Consider the following 16,314-nt stretch of genomic DNA (forward strand, 5'->3'; position numbering starts at 1 on the left):
CTGTTTGCAGCGTTGAGCCCGTTCACACTTAAAATGAACTAGTTCAAGTTCAGAGGGTTATTTAAGGTTATTATTTATTGGTATGATATAGGTGATTTAGGTCCACTGTTCTACAAAGTCAATGAGCCGCTGCTTCAAAGGACATTTATTCATACATTTCTGTATTTACTTATTTCTGTATTTATTCATTTATTTATTTATGCTTTTAATTATTTATTTCTGTATTTATTTATACATTTATTTATTTTGTTATTTATACTTAAGTCATGTATGGTCCTCCATACATAATGGGTCCTGACAAATGCATACACAACGGTTATAAATAAGGCCCCTGCTCCTTTCGATGATCTCGCAGATGGACTGTGTATTTAAATCTTTGTCATTATAAAACTACACGAGGTCATGTTATTTATTTATTCCCATACTTAAAAGACTTGTGGCTAGATTCAGGTGGAGAGTCCTGATTATTATATAATATAGAACGTATGCCTTTAAGATTTCCGAGTTGCCGTGACGCGATGCTGATTGCCATAAAGCAGTTTCAACTGACGTAAGCAACCCTATAAATACATTTTCGACACCCTCAAACGTTCTTTCTCAAGTGTGCGCCGGTTGTGTGGAGAGACATTGATCTACACACGAAAGATAGTCGTAAGTAACTTTCTTGTTAATCGGACTCTCAACAAACCTAGAGCAGAAAATAAAGATAAGTTAACCTATGGTCGCCGTCATGTGGTACATTTGGTTTTATTGGACCACGTCGTCACACTCTGCACCACGTTGTCTTCATTTAGCATGCTAGCTAATTAGCTAGCTCGATACTTCTCACCCATCCGTAGACCCAGCCGGCCTTACCTTAAGTCTGCAACGTCTTTTTCACTCAAAGTCTATTATCTCCCAACAGGGAAACCATCATTAAGCTCCGTTTAAACAGTGAGCAGTTTAAGGTTCGCACGTTCCTCATCCTTGTTTCTCCGCTTCAGCAGCTTAACTTTAATGTAGTGTCCATTTGTAATAGGTGTATACATTAAGTATCCAAGTATAATCGAAACTTTCTAAATGTTTTATGCATCGATCATCCATAAACTATTCCATTTTCGGTCAATTGCCCAGGTCGTCGTTAAATCTACAATAAACCACACGTCTATCTTCGCTGCAGCTATATTTGATAATGTGCGGCAATGTCTCAAGTCAGAAAATGATTTGTAACCCTCATCAGACTGGTGCATCAGCGTCCTACCCCACCGTCAAAGTGCAGACCAGTCATTGGGATGGTCCTATGCAGTGGGCTGATCCCAAGACAGCGTTGGCTAGACAAAATCAGATTTTGCTTTCACCTCTGCACTGATAGTTGTTGAACGGTGACAATGAGATCTGGTACATTCAGTTTAGAAATGCACTGTATTCCTGATTGGGTTACAATGTGCTTAAGGGACATGTTTTAACAGATGTAAGTCTACCTTTTCTTCTTTCCGTTGCAGGTGCTCCATTTGAGGGGGAAGTAGTTAAACACCAACACAGCTGATCTTTTGAGAAATGAGGTTAGTGTTTGTTCTTGATAACTTGATGGTGTGTGTAGTCTTTTAAGTAAACAATTACTAAGTGACAATAATGCCTGGTGGCACAGACTGCTCGAAACGTACTGTCTACTCTTTTACAGCATCCAGAACTCTCAAAGTACCTGGAACTTGAATTCAGTATCACCTTATAATCAGAGCTCCACGTTAAGGTTCAGGAAGTGGCCACAAAGACCCTGTTCAGACCTGGTAGCAAGATTTGCATCCTCATATTACACCCTGAGAGTATCTCAGATTAACCGGCGTTCAGTGGTGATCTGAAAGCAGCTCGATTGTCTTGTGGACAATAAATTGGACTTTTAAACCAATCATTTTGAAATGGAAGTGAATGGTTAGGACCCTAACCCTTTTTCTTTCCTTATTAGAATGAGTCTCTGGTGATCACATCATTGAATCACCTGAGACGCATGTTAATACAGGGTTCCCGCGGGGTCATAAAAAGTCTTAAATTTAATAATCTGAATTTTTGTTCTTAAAAAATCGTAAATTTAATTTGACTGTCTTAAAAAATGAATTGGATTATGAAGCGATAAGTTGCTTTCCAGTAAATGTGCACAAACAGACAGTCTCTGTCTGACGGACAGCTGTCTTCCTCTGTCTCACGCTGCACGCTTGATTACTACTGCGCCCCACTCCGCTTGTGCTACTCTGAGCGCATCTCCGCGCTGCGGATAGACAGCCTTTATACATAGTGTCTAGCAATTAAACGGGCGGAGCAAACAGCAATCAAGCTAAATGAGACGGAAATTCTACTAGTGTGTGACCTCTTTTGTAACTTATTGGGAAAGTGCAGGTTCAACAAAGCTTGGTTTACAACCAGTGGAGGGGAATGTTTTTGAAGGCCACTGCACCTTTAGCAAGAAAACAGTAAAACTAGGAACATCAGGGGTAAAGGCTTTAGAATCGCATGCATAGTCAGAGATACACAAGAGAAGGGAAAAGCCAACAACAAACTCCTGCTATCTCGTCGGTGTTTGAGAGGCTGAGGGCAAGGCTTGCAGCAAGATGGCCGAGGTTAACTCCAAGTTAAATATTCTGAGTAGGGGCTGCAAGGAGAAGTTGACTGAGCTTGAGTCAATTGAAAAGGAGATTGTGGCCTAGGCCGCAGGGCTGAGAAGATGGAGGATTATGTAGTGTTGGGGTGGGACGGTTAATTTTCTTCTCTGGCCATTTTTTTTGGAACATACTTTTTCTCTATGCTGAAAGAATCGTTTATTGAACTCCTACTTGGTAACTGTTTGACAAACAAAAGCCTTATTGACTAGAAGGCTCGGTTATATTTGTTACTATGTTGGACCTGTTAGTAATTAATTCTGTGACTTATTTCTTTCATAGTAATTTCCCTTCATACTTTGTTGCCGGTATGGCTGTGAAATAGGTCTTAAATTCTATTCAAAGTGGTTTTTAAAAGTCTTAAATTTAACTTGTTAACCTGTAGAAACCCTGTTATATTAGGTCTGAAAAGAGCTAAAGGGTGTGGAGAACATTTGATACTATGTAGAACCCGGACAGTGGATACACATTACATTTAATTAGTGAAAAAGTGTCTACTACTAATTGCACAGTATGTGCTCTGGTCCTCTCGTGGGCTGTTGAGGGCATACAGTGCATAAAGCAATTAATTCTCTTGCAACCCACTGCTGTTGAACTACAGCAGTGTTACTAATGGGAACTGACATCTGTTAAATCATTATTTAAAGCAGTAAATGTGAACTTGTGTCAATGTCATGCAGGTACTACAGAAGACCATGGGCCAACTGGGTAAGTTACAGAATGACAACTGTTAAAGTGTTATGATGATTGGCTAAATATGTTCAACTGCTCTGAAGTGTGATTGACAAGTGCCTTTCTGAACACATGGAATTGCTTGAATTAGCACTTAATATGTTGATTGTCTTGGAAACGCATTCTCACATCATTCTACCTTTGTATACTCATGCAGGCTTCCTCACTGCCCTGGCCTTCAGCGGTAATATAGCAACACAATGTAAGTACATGGGGCAATAATGTTAACTCTGGTTAAATTAACTTAACCCTAACAACTGAGAATCTGCCTAAAAATAAGCACCTTATACTCTGCTATAACCATGTTATGTACATTATGAGAAAATTACTAAAGAATGTGCCAGGAGCTCAAACCTCTACCAAACAGAACTACTGAGTTTATTGAATTCTAATTGGTTGAAAATATAAAATTATAATGGCCTCCAGATAGTCATCTGGAGGCCATTATACATCATACAATAATCAAGATTTACTTTAATGACATTTCATTGTGATAATAGCCTACACACTTTGGTGCTAAAGTAGAATTTACGTTGACTCGTACACTTCCATGGCAGAAGTTTGGCTCTGAACATTTCCTGTTTGAACTTATAAAAGATTTCTGTTGGGTTGTCATGTATGTTTGTAGGATTGTGTACAACTACTCAGGGATCGCACTGTATGGTATCTGCAGCCAGTTGTTTGATCAGCTGGTTTGTTCAAAAGTCAGTGCTAGAAAAACTCAATATCTGGCATCGTTGGTCTCCATTCTACCTGTGTTTGGAGTCCCGGTATATTCATTGAAACACTCAACTGAGAATCATACTGATTGTACAAAGATGTAAAGTTCACATGTTTTGTGTACTTATCTAAAACAAGGGTGTTAAGTGACAACTCAAAGGAGGAAATTTCTTTCTTTCTTTCTAGGAACAATTTGTGAAACTGCATGCTAGGTAAAAATTACAGTATGCTATTCAAAGGGAAAATACACAAATCCCCTTCTGTTAGTGCTGATTCCAAAACTTGCCTGTCTCTACCACAGTGTTTTTCTTTTAAATGCCTTCACACCGGCCACAGACGTAACCAGAGATGTGCTTTTCAAGTCGTCTATCCTACACTTGTGGTTGCAATATTTCAGGAAGTTCTGAGCTAGCTTTACACACTGGATGAGGATTTGTTGGATAAAATGCGTGAGCTGATTCTCAAACACAGCTGTTCTCCAGGTTTGAGATGCTACCAAGAATGGCCTCCTGATCCGAGACTGGGTAAACATGAGCAGGGCTTCAACAACAGGTGAGTGAAGTGAAGGTAGCTGGAAGTGATTAAATCATCGTCTCCACCAATGAATGCTGAGGTCTATCCCGACAGACCTTCAACTGTAGGGCCATGTCGTTGGAAATGCCTCAGACAGCAAAACTGTAGTTTCGCTTTACCCGTAAGTTTAATACCATGAGCCTGGTGGGATATTACTGCAGAACACATTGAGCAGTGATGTGACCGTGTTCTGCCAGTCTGACTAGTTGTAGATAGGCAATGCTTTTGGTACAATTATTTGTCACATCACCATAACAATTTACTTTAATTTTTCACTATTAAACTAAACAAAGAAAAAAACGAAACTAAAGCGTAAAACGCAGTCTTAAAGAAAACGAGCCATCAAAGAGATCGGCTCAGTGTTGCATTAAACCATAACTGATTTCTGACATTTTCCAGGGGGGCTGGAAGATAATACAAATGGCAGTCAGTTGCTCTTTACATTTGCTGTATCCCTTTTTTTTTTTTTTGCCAGTTCCCCTGTTTAAAGTCTGGAAAATGTCCAAGTCAGCCATTGTATAAGTACAGGAGGGAAATGTTTGCATTTCAAATGCGTGACAGAAGAAAAGCTGATATTAAAAAGATAACCAATGTATCTTAGTGAATAAAGGTGCGGTACATGTAGAAGACGCCATTAATGTTCATTAGAGTTGAGGTGATGCTGCAGATTCATTAAGTAATCAAATAAGATTAAGACCTTGGAATTGTCTTGTATAGTTTTTGGTAAGTGGTATTTTGTTTGTATGCGGTGCAATTAAGAGATGCTGTTTGTCTTAAGGTCACGGTGATGGCAGAAACATGGCTCAAGAACTTAACAGTGGTAAGTGAGTTTGTCTTTGAGAGATTATCGTATGTGTCTAGTGATTAGATGTTCACAGGGACAGCACTGTATGGTATCTGCAGCCAGTTGTTTGATCAGCTGGTTTGTTCAAAAGTCGGTGCTAGAAAAACTCAACATATTGCATCGTTTGTCTCCATTCTGCCTGTGTTTGGAGTCCCGGTATATTCATTGAAACAATCTTAAGATAGTTGTTTGAGTCTTATATCGATGTTTGTATAGACATTTATGTCCAGCAAATGCCTGTGTTCGCAGTGAAGCACCCCAACAATATTAAGGGTAAAACTGGGTTGAGCTCTGAGCAAACTTTACAGTTTTTTGTTTGTTTTTTTTAAGAATCCCTCGGTGATAAACAGAGCTGATGTTCAGACACTTAACATCCTGGCTGTTCTCCAGGTTTAAGCTTCAACAAAGAATGGCCTTCTGATCCCAGACCAGAGCTTCGACAACAGCCGGTGAGTGATGTGAAAGTAGCTGGAGGTGGTTGTCTCAACAATGAATACTGAGGTCTATCCCGACGGACCTTGAACTGTAGGGTCATGTCGTTGGAAATACCTCGGAGAGTAAAATCTGTAGTTTCGCTTTACCCACATGTTCAATACCATGAGCATGGAGGGATATTACTACAGAACACGATTAACAGATGTGACCGTATTCTCTGCAAGTTTGATTTGTAGCCGATTGACAGTGCCCTTTGTCTTGAAATGGTTTCTTTGCTCATTTTGGGGTTGTAAGATACGACAGGGCAGGGATCAGTCCCCAGTCCTTGTAAGAAGACAGTCCATCAGATACCGTTGCAGCAAAAGCTCTTACCCAACCATTAGCTTCTTTTTATTCCCCAAATATTGTATTAATGCAGTGGTTTGACAAAAACATACCTTTGTAGTGCTGTGAACTTTTATAAGGAAGGAAAAAAAGGTTCCTGGAGACCTTGGTTCACCTATATTGTCACTGCAGAGTGAAGGTTAAGCAAATTAACTTGCTATGTAAGCAACCAACTACAGCAAGCAGTTCCACTCCAGTCCACTTGGTGTCAGCAATGTAGAAGACTAAAAAATGACTTCATATATATCAAATAACAAGCATTCAACAAACACAAAAAGCTTTCCTTAATTTAAGGAGACAGATTTGTCCCGCTAATGCAGGAAAGACCTCATGAAATTAAATGCTTGAGTACTTTACCAATCAGTAATTCTCTGCACTTTTTGTTCTAACATACTTAATCTAGGATTTAGAGACTAAGAATGAGTTTGTGTTAAATAATTGAAATAGTTTGATATTTCTTTCAGAATTAATCTTCAAGGGATGACTTCAGGATCCGCAGCATTTCACTATAAGGTAGGTGGTGTGGGTGACAGAGGTGGTCATATACCAAGGCTTTCAGGACTACTCATTCCTGTCTTGCTGTGGAATTGACCAGAAAACAAACTCCACCCCAGTGGGCTTCTGCAGCAGCTTGCTGAGAACACCTGCTGGGAACATGAACTTTGCTCTACTAACTGTTATGGTTCTGTCTGCAATTGATTTGATATGTATCACTGTTAAATGAAAGTACTGCATTGGTAGTTGTGTCCAATGATCTAAGTGTAACCTTTTGCTCAATTTTCAGAAATGGCAAGATTGTGCAGCTGCGAGGACACCTGTTAACCCTAAGCAGCTGTCACTCACCCTGGAATATAAATAACTGTTGCTTCTGAGAATTGTACAACTAAAATCAGCTCCCAGTACTGCAACATACGCTGCCAAAAAAAACACTTAATTGTCAGAGTATAACAGTCTGTTAAACTTCAGAGATATCAGTCTATTTAGGAAGCACAAGTAATGGTGAATCAATTTCACCTGATTTGATGCAACTGAAAATTGCAACCGGTGTAATGGAGAGGTAAAAGCAAGACAACTCCCAAGAAGGTAGTATGTTGTGGTCCTCGTGGTCCCTCAATTTAAATACTATTGAGAACCAATGGGGCATTATGTATCATGTATACACTCCTGCCAAGTACTGCCCCAGAGTGTCCAGTAGGTCATTGATGCCCTTATCCAGGTCTGGGAGGAGATCCCGAGGACACAAACCGCCAACTCAACAGGAGCAGGCCCAGATGTCAGGACTGTATACAGGCAGGCGGAGGCCATACACACCTCTGTCCCATTATGAGTAGTGGCAGCTTGTGGTTTAAATGTTGACTTTCACTGTGGTTTTGAATCAGTCTGTCAATGTGAAGATTTTTGTTCATCAAGATCTGATGTGTGCTATAAGTTTTCCCTTATTTTTTTAATGTAGCAGTTTATTTAACCTGATTGTATGTGTACTCAATAAAGTATCATAACCCAAGTCACACTGTCTTTTATATGTATGTGTTAAAGGCTGTAGTTGTACACTTCCCACATAGTTTAGAGCCAATTTACGATATACAGAGATGCTATGGTAAACTATAGCTTCACTGAATATGAACAAGAGCCATGCCAAAGATTTTCTTCAATCTGCACAGGATAGAAGGATATTGGCATTTTACTTAAAAATTGTACATTTGGGCACCACAGATTGTGGCTGTAGTAAATATTATGATTTTTAAAGATCTACTGAAGATCCCACTGACTCCAATGGTGCAGACATATCCAGCTCTACACTTGTAACACCATAAAATCCACAAAGCAGTATTATTTCATTAACAGTGACCTGAGAAGGGGCCATTTTATTGGGTCAAAATAATCTCAATGCCAATTTTTGGGAGAATCTTCAGCTTTTATCTTTATCCTTTACCCAGTAAATCCTAAAACATATGACCTAATGGTCTCTTAAAACAGGTTGTTCATTGCACATTAAAGCACCCACCTGCAGCTGTTGGATTTGTGAGTCCCTTCCCCAGCTGACTCACTGGCTGATGACCCTGCACCCACTCTCCATTGGTTTTACGGAGCTGTTTACGGATTGCCTCCCAAGGAAATAACTATCTCCCCAATCAAAATGCAGTTAGTAGTTACTACCTGTTCCCAGAGGTAAATGGTTTTGTATTTATATAGCGCTTTTCTAGTCTTGACCACTCAAAGCGATTTACAGTACAGTTTTACATTCACACAGATTCATACAGTACATCTATTCGCAGCACTTTGTTATTCTATGGGGGGCCATTCAGGGTTCAGCATCTTGCCCAAGGTAACTTCGGCATGCAGATGGGTCACACTGGGGATCGAACTGCCTACCTTCAGGTTGGAGGATGACCACTCTACCCCTTAGCCACAGCCGCAGGTCAGTCTTTAAGTATGTGATAGTAGACCTTATGTGTTTTATTGAAGTTACAGGTGCATATATGGTAGATATTGAGCAAGAGCTGCAGTTCACCTATGGAGCGGTAATAACATCCCTAACCAGTAAATAAATTACCTGCCAACATTTGAAAACCACCTTTCTGTTCACGACAGGCATGGACCAATCATGAGATCATATGTAATAATACCACACCTACACAGGAGAAAGACCCAACTATGTTATTTGAAGTGGCTTGGAAGCAAAAACCCTCAGGAGATTTAATGGTGGAAAATGTCCTTGTGGTGTGACAACTAGAAAGAACTGGTCGAAAGTTCACTGAAGGGAGCGAAGCAACAACAGAGTGCTGTGCAGGTCACAAGACACCGTGCAAACATTGCAAATGAAACAGCTGTAAAACTATGAAGGGAATAACCTGTGTCACACATATTAGCTAACAGTTAGCTAAGTTAACATTCTGATTCATACATATATATGTATATATAACCTACATATTCTAACCCGAGCCCGCACAAAGTCATGTTTATGTTCAATTTAATTTCATTTGTCAATCACAACATACATTTTACATTTTAGTTGAGACCTTACAATATTCTAGAGAATCACTAGGAGATGCCTATATGATGTTATCTGTAGATATGTTAAAGGTCATAATAAATCTGGATTTATATCGTGATTTTTTAGTCTTGATGAACACCTAAAGTGCTTTACAGTATTACATTCACCCATTCATACAGTGCATCTATGTCCAGCACTTTTCTCTGTGAGAAGAGACAATTTGGGGTATCTTACCCCCTGACTACTATTATCTCCTTTATGTACTGATTACCTTTTGTGTGAAGTACTTAATGTCCTTTCTATGTGTGTGTGTCTGTGTGCTGTCAGCCAGACAGAGCCAAGGACAGACTGATGGTCAATTGGTGAACTGACGTTGTTATTATGTAGTAATGTAAACTATCCCCCTTCCCCGGAATCCCTTTGCTTTATCACCCGCAGATCCAGGGCCTCTGTGGCCGCACCATGGATTGCGGTTTGTGGATCGCGCACCGGGGGTCGCGGTGGTGGATCCATTGTGGCGGATTCTGAGTCATGTGGGCTGATCGTGGTGCTGGTGGCGGACCCTGTGTCGCGTTGGCATTGGGCACGGGCGGTGGACCAGGACCGCGGTGGTGGCTCGTGATGGGTCCTGGTGGGCGGCGGTGGACGGTGACTGAGGACTGGAGTGGCGTCTGGTCTGGATGGTGGATCGTGGTCCTGCTGGTTGCTGAGCATGGACTGTGCTTGCAGCGGGACTGCTTGGCATGTCATGTTGGGGTTGTCCTTCGGGATGTCTACCCTCATCAAATGCTGCTAGAGACTTTGATTATTGATGATGTTTTCCTGCACGTGGCATCTATTGCACTTCTGTCCGTCCTGGGAGAGGGATCCCTCACATGTGGCTCTCTCTGAGGTTTCTACATATTTTTACCCTGTTAAAAGGGTTTTTAGTAGTTTTTCCTTACTCTTGCTGAGGGTTAAGGACAGAGGATGTCACACCCTGTTAAAGCCCTATGAGATGAATTGTAATTTGTGAATATGGGCTATACAAATAAAATTTGATTGATTGATTGATAATGCATTGTAAACTGCCCAGTCAATAACACATCTTTGCACAAACATAATTTGTTTAGCTCAAACATAAACACAATAAAACTAGTCACCTTAAACTGTTACTACTTTGTAGAAGGCAGCATTTTGTGCATAAACATATATATACTGTATATATAATATTTTTTATAATGGACCCATTCACTTTGTGTTTCTTTCCTGGGGTAAAAGATATGATCAGCCCATCCCAGCCACTCTATAACATGTACAGCTTTCCCTTGCCAGGGCCCAGATCAGCTGTATGGAAGATCAGGTATTACAGTAGGATCTGACCAAATGCCCACATCATGTCACCTGATAGTATAATTGGTCCTAGTCAAAGATTCAACAAAATGAGCACCAATGGTCAGATACAGAGTGAGTCTAGATCTGCCAGGGCTCCTGCAGTGCAGATCACTGCCACAGTAAGTTGGGGATCCAATCTTGCCTTAGAACAAGTGTGATGGTCATATGGAGCATGACAGTTGTTACATAAATGTATGTTTTGTCAACTGCCAATTCTAACGTCAGGAGTGTGGAAGTCATCATGGATGTGAAGGCCTCAGAATCAAGGGTTTCACTTGCGCATTACTTCTTCTTTTAAATTGTGGCAACAGAGGAAACTCACTAACGAGAACCGTGTCACACATTTTTAAGCTCGTAGGTGGACCTTGACTTTAGATTAGTTTGACAACTGCAGTTTCCCAGGTCAAATTCAAGACTCAACTCCTACTGTTACTTTTACCATCCCCTTCACTCTTTTTAATCAAATCCAGTGTGAGCACTGTCTTATATTCTGAAAAAAATGCAATCAAATTGTATCTTACTAACAAATTATTGGGTATTGTATTCTATCAAATATAGTATACTGCATATGTACATAACCCCTTAAGAGTTAAGTTTAGCTTATAATGCACAGTGTAAGACAGCAAAAGGAAAATAATAAATACATGTACAGTAACAAAGGCAGTGTCTTGGAGATACTGTATATGTGCTAGGTTGCCACAATTAGTCCAGTACGATATCTTACAATCATCGAAGCACAAAAACAAAACAAATGACAGTATTCAGACTCAGAAGGGTTCTAACATGTTGTAGAGCCTATAGACCACAAGCTCCTCAGTTTAAGTCCATACCCACCTCTATATTGTCCAACATGTTGAAGATGAAAAATGCCCTAAACTAACATGTATTGTATGTGTGTGTGTGTGTGTGTGTGTGTGTGTGTGTGTGTGTGTGTGTGTGTGTGTGTCTCTGAGGTTAGTCAGACTGAAGCCTCTCTAGTTTTTCTGTTTACTACAAATGTTCTCTCGGTCTGTCTTCCACTTCCTGTGCATTTTCTCAGCACGTCCTACATTCTCGCAGCCACGCGGTGTCCACGCGTCGTTTCCGGGCGCTGATTGGCTCGAGCTGACGAAAACAAAGATTTTCCACCAATGGCAGCGGTGTGCATGCGCTGAGGCACGCTGTTCATTCTGGCTGCTCGTGTCCTGCCGAGGCTCGTCATATAAAACCAACACCTAGCCTTTGTTTACATCAGAGTCCAGTACAGATCACATCAGTGAACGCGTCAGTGCTTTTCAGTTTTTACATTTGTCTTCCACACCAGCTAGAAGCAGTCATGGTGGCCATGACGAAGAGGGTGAAAACCTTTCAAATCAAATTTATGGATCCCAGCAAGACTTTTTATTGCGGCGGAGACGAGTTGTGTGGCCGGATAGAAGTGGAAGTGAACGAGGTGACTCGTGTTTCCGCAGTGAAGGTTCTGGGTCTGGGCTGCGCCAAAGTGGAATACGCGAAAGGAAAGCAGCGTTGCCGACAGGAGGCCGAGTACCTCCGATATGAGCAGGTCCTGCAACTGAACGACCAGCCGACAGGTATGGACAGTCGCCTATCCCACCCTTTCTGCCCTTATATTAAATAAGGCTGTTATATAGCGTCCATCGTTTTACTTATTGAGTCACGAGAGGACAGGCTGTCAGTGGACAGGCTGTCAGTGGGTCAAAGCATCGTTTTCACCATGTCAATGCAAAGCTGGATATTTATTGCCCACATTGATGAGACGATGTGTCCAACAGTTACATAAGACAACCTAGCCAAAGCAACATGATAGAATGATAAGCAATTCACTGAGAGTGTCAAATGAACAGACTTCATTTTCCTTTCCAGATTCCGATGGATCAGTCGTCCTGAGGCCTGGCAACAAATACGAATACACCTTTAGATTTGAGCTCCCGCAGCAAGGGTAAGCAGAATTTCTCATTTCTGATAACATCACATTGTCTGTGGTTCCATGGCTTTTCATTCAATTGTATATTATAGAGCGTGTTTGATTCACATTTTACATACTTTTGTTATCACAGGCAGTTGGTATCGTCATACAAGGGAAAGTTTGGGTATGTCCAATACTATGTTAAGGCCCTAATCGAGAGGCCACATCAGGCCACCCTGGAGTGCAAGAAACCCTTTGAGGTGGAGGAGCCCCTGGATGTCAATACTCCAGACCTGTTGGTGAGTTAATTCACCTTTTCAGCAATACATATTGTGGAACAGACTGCTCAAATATTTTGGGCCCTGTAATGTCTATTATTGAATAATGGCATAATGCTGCCTTAGTTTGACATGGGGTCTCACCCTCCTGTTCCTCCTCAGTCTCCCACAGGTGGCATGAAGGAGAAGAAAGTCACCTGCATGTTCATCCCTGATGGCCAGGTGTCACTGAATGCAAAAATTGATCGCCGTGGTTTCTGTGAAGGTGAAGATATCTGTATCAATGCAAAGTTTGAGAACACCTGCTCACGGATTGTGGTGCCCAAGGCCGCTATCATTGCTAAGCACATATACCAGGCTAATGGGCGTACCAAGGTCTTCCGTATGCTCTGATGGTAAGCCTTGAGGTTCGGCTGCACACAACACATTTTTGGCTGTAAATTAGGTGTGAATTTAACATCAGTGTTAATGCCTACATTATGATCCTACTTTCAGATTTATGTCCACATCCCTGGAAGTGAGAAGCTGATCCTGGAGCTGCCATTGGTCATTGGTACAGCTGGTCTGGGCAGCCGCAGTAACAGTGTGAGCAGCCAGGAGGGTTCGGTCAGTAATGCCTCTCAAAGCTGGGTGTCCCTCAGGATGCCCTCTGGGCCTCCCAGCTACGCCGACATCACCAGCGACTGCCGCCTGGACCAGCCCCTTACGCCACTCCTGGATGACTTTGACGGAGACGAGAGCCCCATCTTCATGAACGCACCAACCTTTAACTTTCCACCGCCCCCAGTTTATACTGAGGTAAGTGTCCCAGCCACATTATATTAACTCTTGATCAAAATAATGAGAAATGACCTTTGCTGATTAGATGATGATCCAGATAATAAAAGTCAAATGTATTCTTTCAGGTTGACGAAGAGTTCAGTGGCAGTGCCCGCATGCTGCCAGTCTGCTGAAGTCAAGCAGGGATCATGAATAAGTGGTCCAGCTTTCAGGGACTGTTCATGTATGGCACTTGAAAAAGAGCAGAAGGTTCAAACTCCAGAGATGATGTGATGGATGGAGAAGAAAAGCCGGAACTGTGAGGTGGACAAAAAGATGCTCACCTGTTCTGTCAGCTGTCTTCTCCAGGCTTCAACAGCTAAGCTGATCTTCTGACTTCGTCCTGGTGCTCCTCAGGTTGTAGAGGTGGAGATGTAACCACAGAGCCTGTGGATTGCTACATTTCTCAATAAGCTGTTCCTTCCTGAGACTCAAACTGTCTGTGTCTCACTGTCCATTCACAGCCATCTTGTGACTTTTTATAATTATTGGGGCCAAGCATTTGCGTCAGCCCCAGCCTGTTGTGACATCTTAGCTTTTTTGGGGTTAGTTTTTCATCATGATGATATGTCATTCCAATTAAACCCCGTATTTTGTGGGTTTCACTAGAGAAACCATTCTGTTTGTCACTTAAGTCCAGTCAGTTTGTACTGATCTAACTATTTTTGTTGCCTTTGAGAAGTTAAGCATGTAGGACAATCCTCCTGGATAAATCTCATGCTGCATCCATATTTCTCCTGTAACAGTGTTGAAAATTTTGGTTATTCCTGTATTATATTGCACTTTTTGTTTGACTCATTTTCTTTCATTACTGCCTGCAAGAGTTTATGTTAGTGTGGCTTGAACAATGATTGACTTGTGGTGAGCAGATAAAACACTCCACCTCACATATAACTTTCATTGGCTGTAAATGTTTTCCAGTGAAAGTGCCAAACATGATTGTTACGAATACAATGCTCTGATATCATGGAAAGCACCTTATGTGAGGATTATCATTGTTTATAATCAACAGTTGTCCTAGACAACATTTCAGTGGGAGATTTCCACTGTGCTGGTTTCACAACTTCTGTTCTCTCAGACGCAAAGAAAGTCACTGTATGTTTGCAATGCATCCTTGATACTTACAAGTATTTTTCTATGACACCCTATGGGTGGGTTTTTTATTAAAGAAATTTGAAAAAGATTCTGTGTATCCACTCCTCCCTTTTTAGCTGTCAGGCTTTGTTTCAGTCTTCCCTATAGGACCAGGGAGTTGTGTGAAAGAGACACGAAGTCTGAAGCTGTTAAGATTTTTTGCAAAAATAAGTTGTATCTTTGAAAATTATGCTGGTGGAGTCTAAGGCTCCTCATTTTGATACACAATTTGGATTAACTTTCTGCAATATTAAACAGAAATGCCACAGGTGGAAGAAGCAGTCCTCCTTCCTAAGGACTGAAATGAATGATTGGAATTTATCTGCTCTCTTGGTCCTGATTCAAATGAAAAGGACCAAGTCCAGCTGTGCAGGGTTCCACAGCATGCTGGCTGGATTGCACATCCCATCTGACCTGGGAATATCCTGGGCTTTCCTGAAGGAGCCAGAGGATGTTATTGTTGAGTCGCTGGCTTATAAATGTTCAACATATAAATAGAAAGGAACATTTGTGGAGAGAATCAATCAATCAATCAAATTTATTTTGATTGATTGATTGATCAAAATAAATTTGATCAATCATTCACAATTATTTATAAAATAATGACTCATTTTATAAATACTTTGGACATGGTGGTCCAGCACATATAGATTGAGAGGATTATACTACACAAATTGCAACATTTCCTTGAAATTAAATAGATTATTTTTGGCTTTTGCAAGCAGTTTACCAGATGCTCTAGACAGAGACACTGAGGGAAATGCAAAAATAATCTAAGAGCTGTTATTCAGTTGCAACCACGTCGATTCTTGCAGTGTCATTTGCATGGATGTATCAGAGATTTCTGCCTCTACCTTTCTTCAGTAGATCCCAGCTCCTGTGAAAACCATTAAATATAAACTTTTTCAGTGCAGAGCAAACATCGAAGTATCATCAGTGACTTTTATTATTTGTATAATATAGATATTTATTTATTTTAGTTGACTGTTTTGTATGAATCATCCAGGTACTGACATTGCCCTGCATGTTGACATACACACTCTGAAAATAACTAGTGTGAGTGTGGAGGTTGCAAAGTGAGACACAGCTGCTCTCAGCATTTACTGGTGCTGGTGTGGACAGATAAGGAAACAGTCACTGAGTGGACGGGGGCTGCTTCTCTTGGCCTGTATCGTCACTGCTGCAGGAATGCCTCAAGGAAAGTTATTGTGGATATTCATATGGTTCTAAGAACAAAAATGTATCAGTGTCAGTGTTTCATCAAGACTTTCATACCTTAATGATGGGTACCATTTCAGACTCTAACCTTGTCTTATGGTATCCAAATATTTCATACCGAACAAATTTGACTGACTTTATTTACTTTATATCACACAAACATTTTCCAACTGTGGTGCCACCACCAGTGTGTGGATGTTGGAGGAGGCGGCCGGGTGGGTCAAGTCACATTTAGAGCAAGTGACAAGTGTCAACAAATGGAGTGACCAGTT

General features: G+C 41.0%; 1 protein-coding gene, 1 long non-coding RNA gene and 5 other non-coding genes across 8 annotated transcripts; all 7 read left to right on the forward strand.

Moving 5' to 3' along the window:
* The first annotated feature begins 559 nt into the window (after positions 1-559).
* On the forward strand, positions 560-9,766 carry LOC128461218 (uncharacterized). 2 transcript variants are annotated; one of them, XR_008342256.1, is made up of 11 exons: positions 560-651; positions 1,482-1,541; positions 3,311-3,338; positions 3,520-3,564; positions 4,565-4,634; positions 5,434-5,475; positions 5,830-5,948; positions 6,783-6,831; positions 7,103-8,487; positions 8,595-8,737; positions 9,752-9,766. It is a non-coding gene; the product is annotated as an uncharacterized LOC128461218 (long non-coding RNA). The 2 variants fall into 2 exon arrangements; XR_008342257.1 differs by lacking the exon at positions 9,752-9,766 and having other exon boundaries at positions 5,890-5,948; positions 8,595-8,609.
* On the forward strand, positions 3,364-3,436 carry LOC128462248 (small nucleolar RNA Z40). Its single transcript, XR_008342336.1, has one exon. It is a non-coding gene; the product is annotated as a small nucleolar RNA Z40 (small nucleolar RNA).
* On the forward strand, positions 4,015-4,152 carry LOC128462251 (small nucleolar RNA SNORA8). Its single transcript, XR_008342338.1, has one exon. It is a non-coding gene; the product is annotated as a small nucleolar RNA SNORA8 (small nucleolar RNA).
* Positions 4,690-4,823, forward strand: LOC128462260 (small nucleolar RNA SNORA18). Its single transcript, XR_008342347.1, has one exon. It is a non-coding gene; the product is annotated as a small nucleolar RNA SNORA18 (small nucleolar RNA).
* LOC128462252 (small nucleolar RNA SNORA8) lies at positions 5,538-5,675 on the forward strand. The gene has a single exon (XR_008342339.1). It is a non-coding gene; the product is annotated as a small nucleolar RNA SNORA8 (small nucleolar RNA).
* Positions 5,995-6,129, forward strand: LOC128462261 (small nucleolar RNA SNORA18). Its single transcript, XR_008342348.1, has one exon. It is a non-coding gene; the product is annotated as a small nucleolar RNA SNORA18 (small nucleolar RNA).
* Positions 9,767-11,882: 2,116 nt separating the features above from the next.
* txnipa (thioredoxin interacting protein a) lies at positions 11,883-14,873 on the forward strand. Its single transcript, XM_053446039.1, is given in 5 exon segments — positions 11,883-12,258; positions 12,551-12,626; positions 12,745-12,892; positions 13,034-13,669; positions 13,777-14,873. Coding segments are annotated over 5 exon segments (1,164 nt in total). The 5' UTR covers positions 11,883-12,002; the 3' UTR covers positions 13,825-14,873.
* The last annotated feature ends 1,441 nt before the right edge of the window (positions 14,874-16,314 follow it).

Source organism: Pleuronectes platessa, chromosome 18 (assembly GCF_947347685.1).
Source record: "Pleuronectes platessa chromosome 18, fPlePla1.1, whole genome shotgun sequence".
NCBI lineage: Eukaryota > Metazoa > Chordata > Actinopteri > Pleuronectiformes > Pleuronectidae > Pleuronectes > Pleuronectes platessa.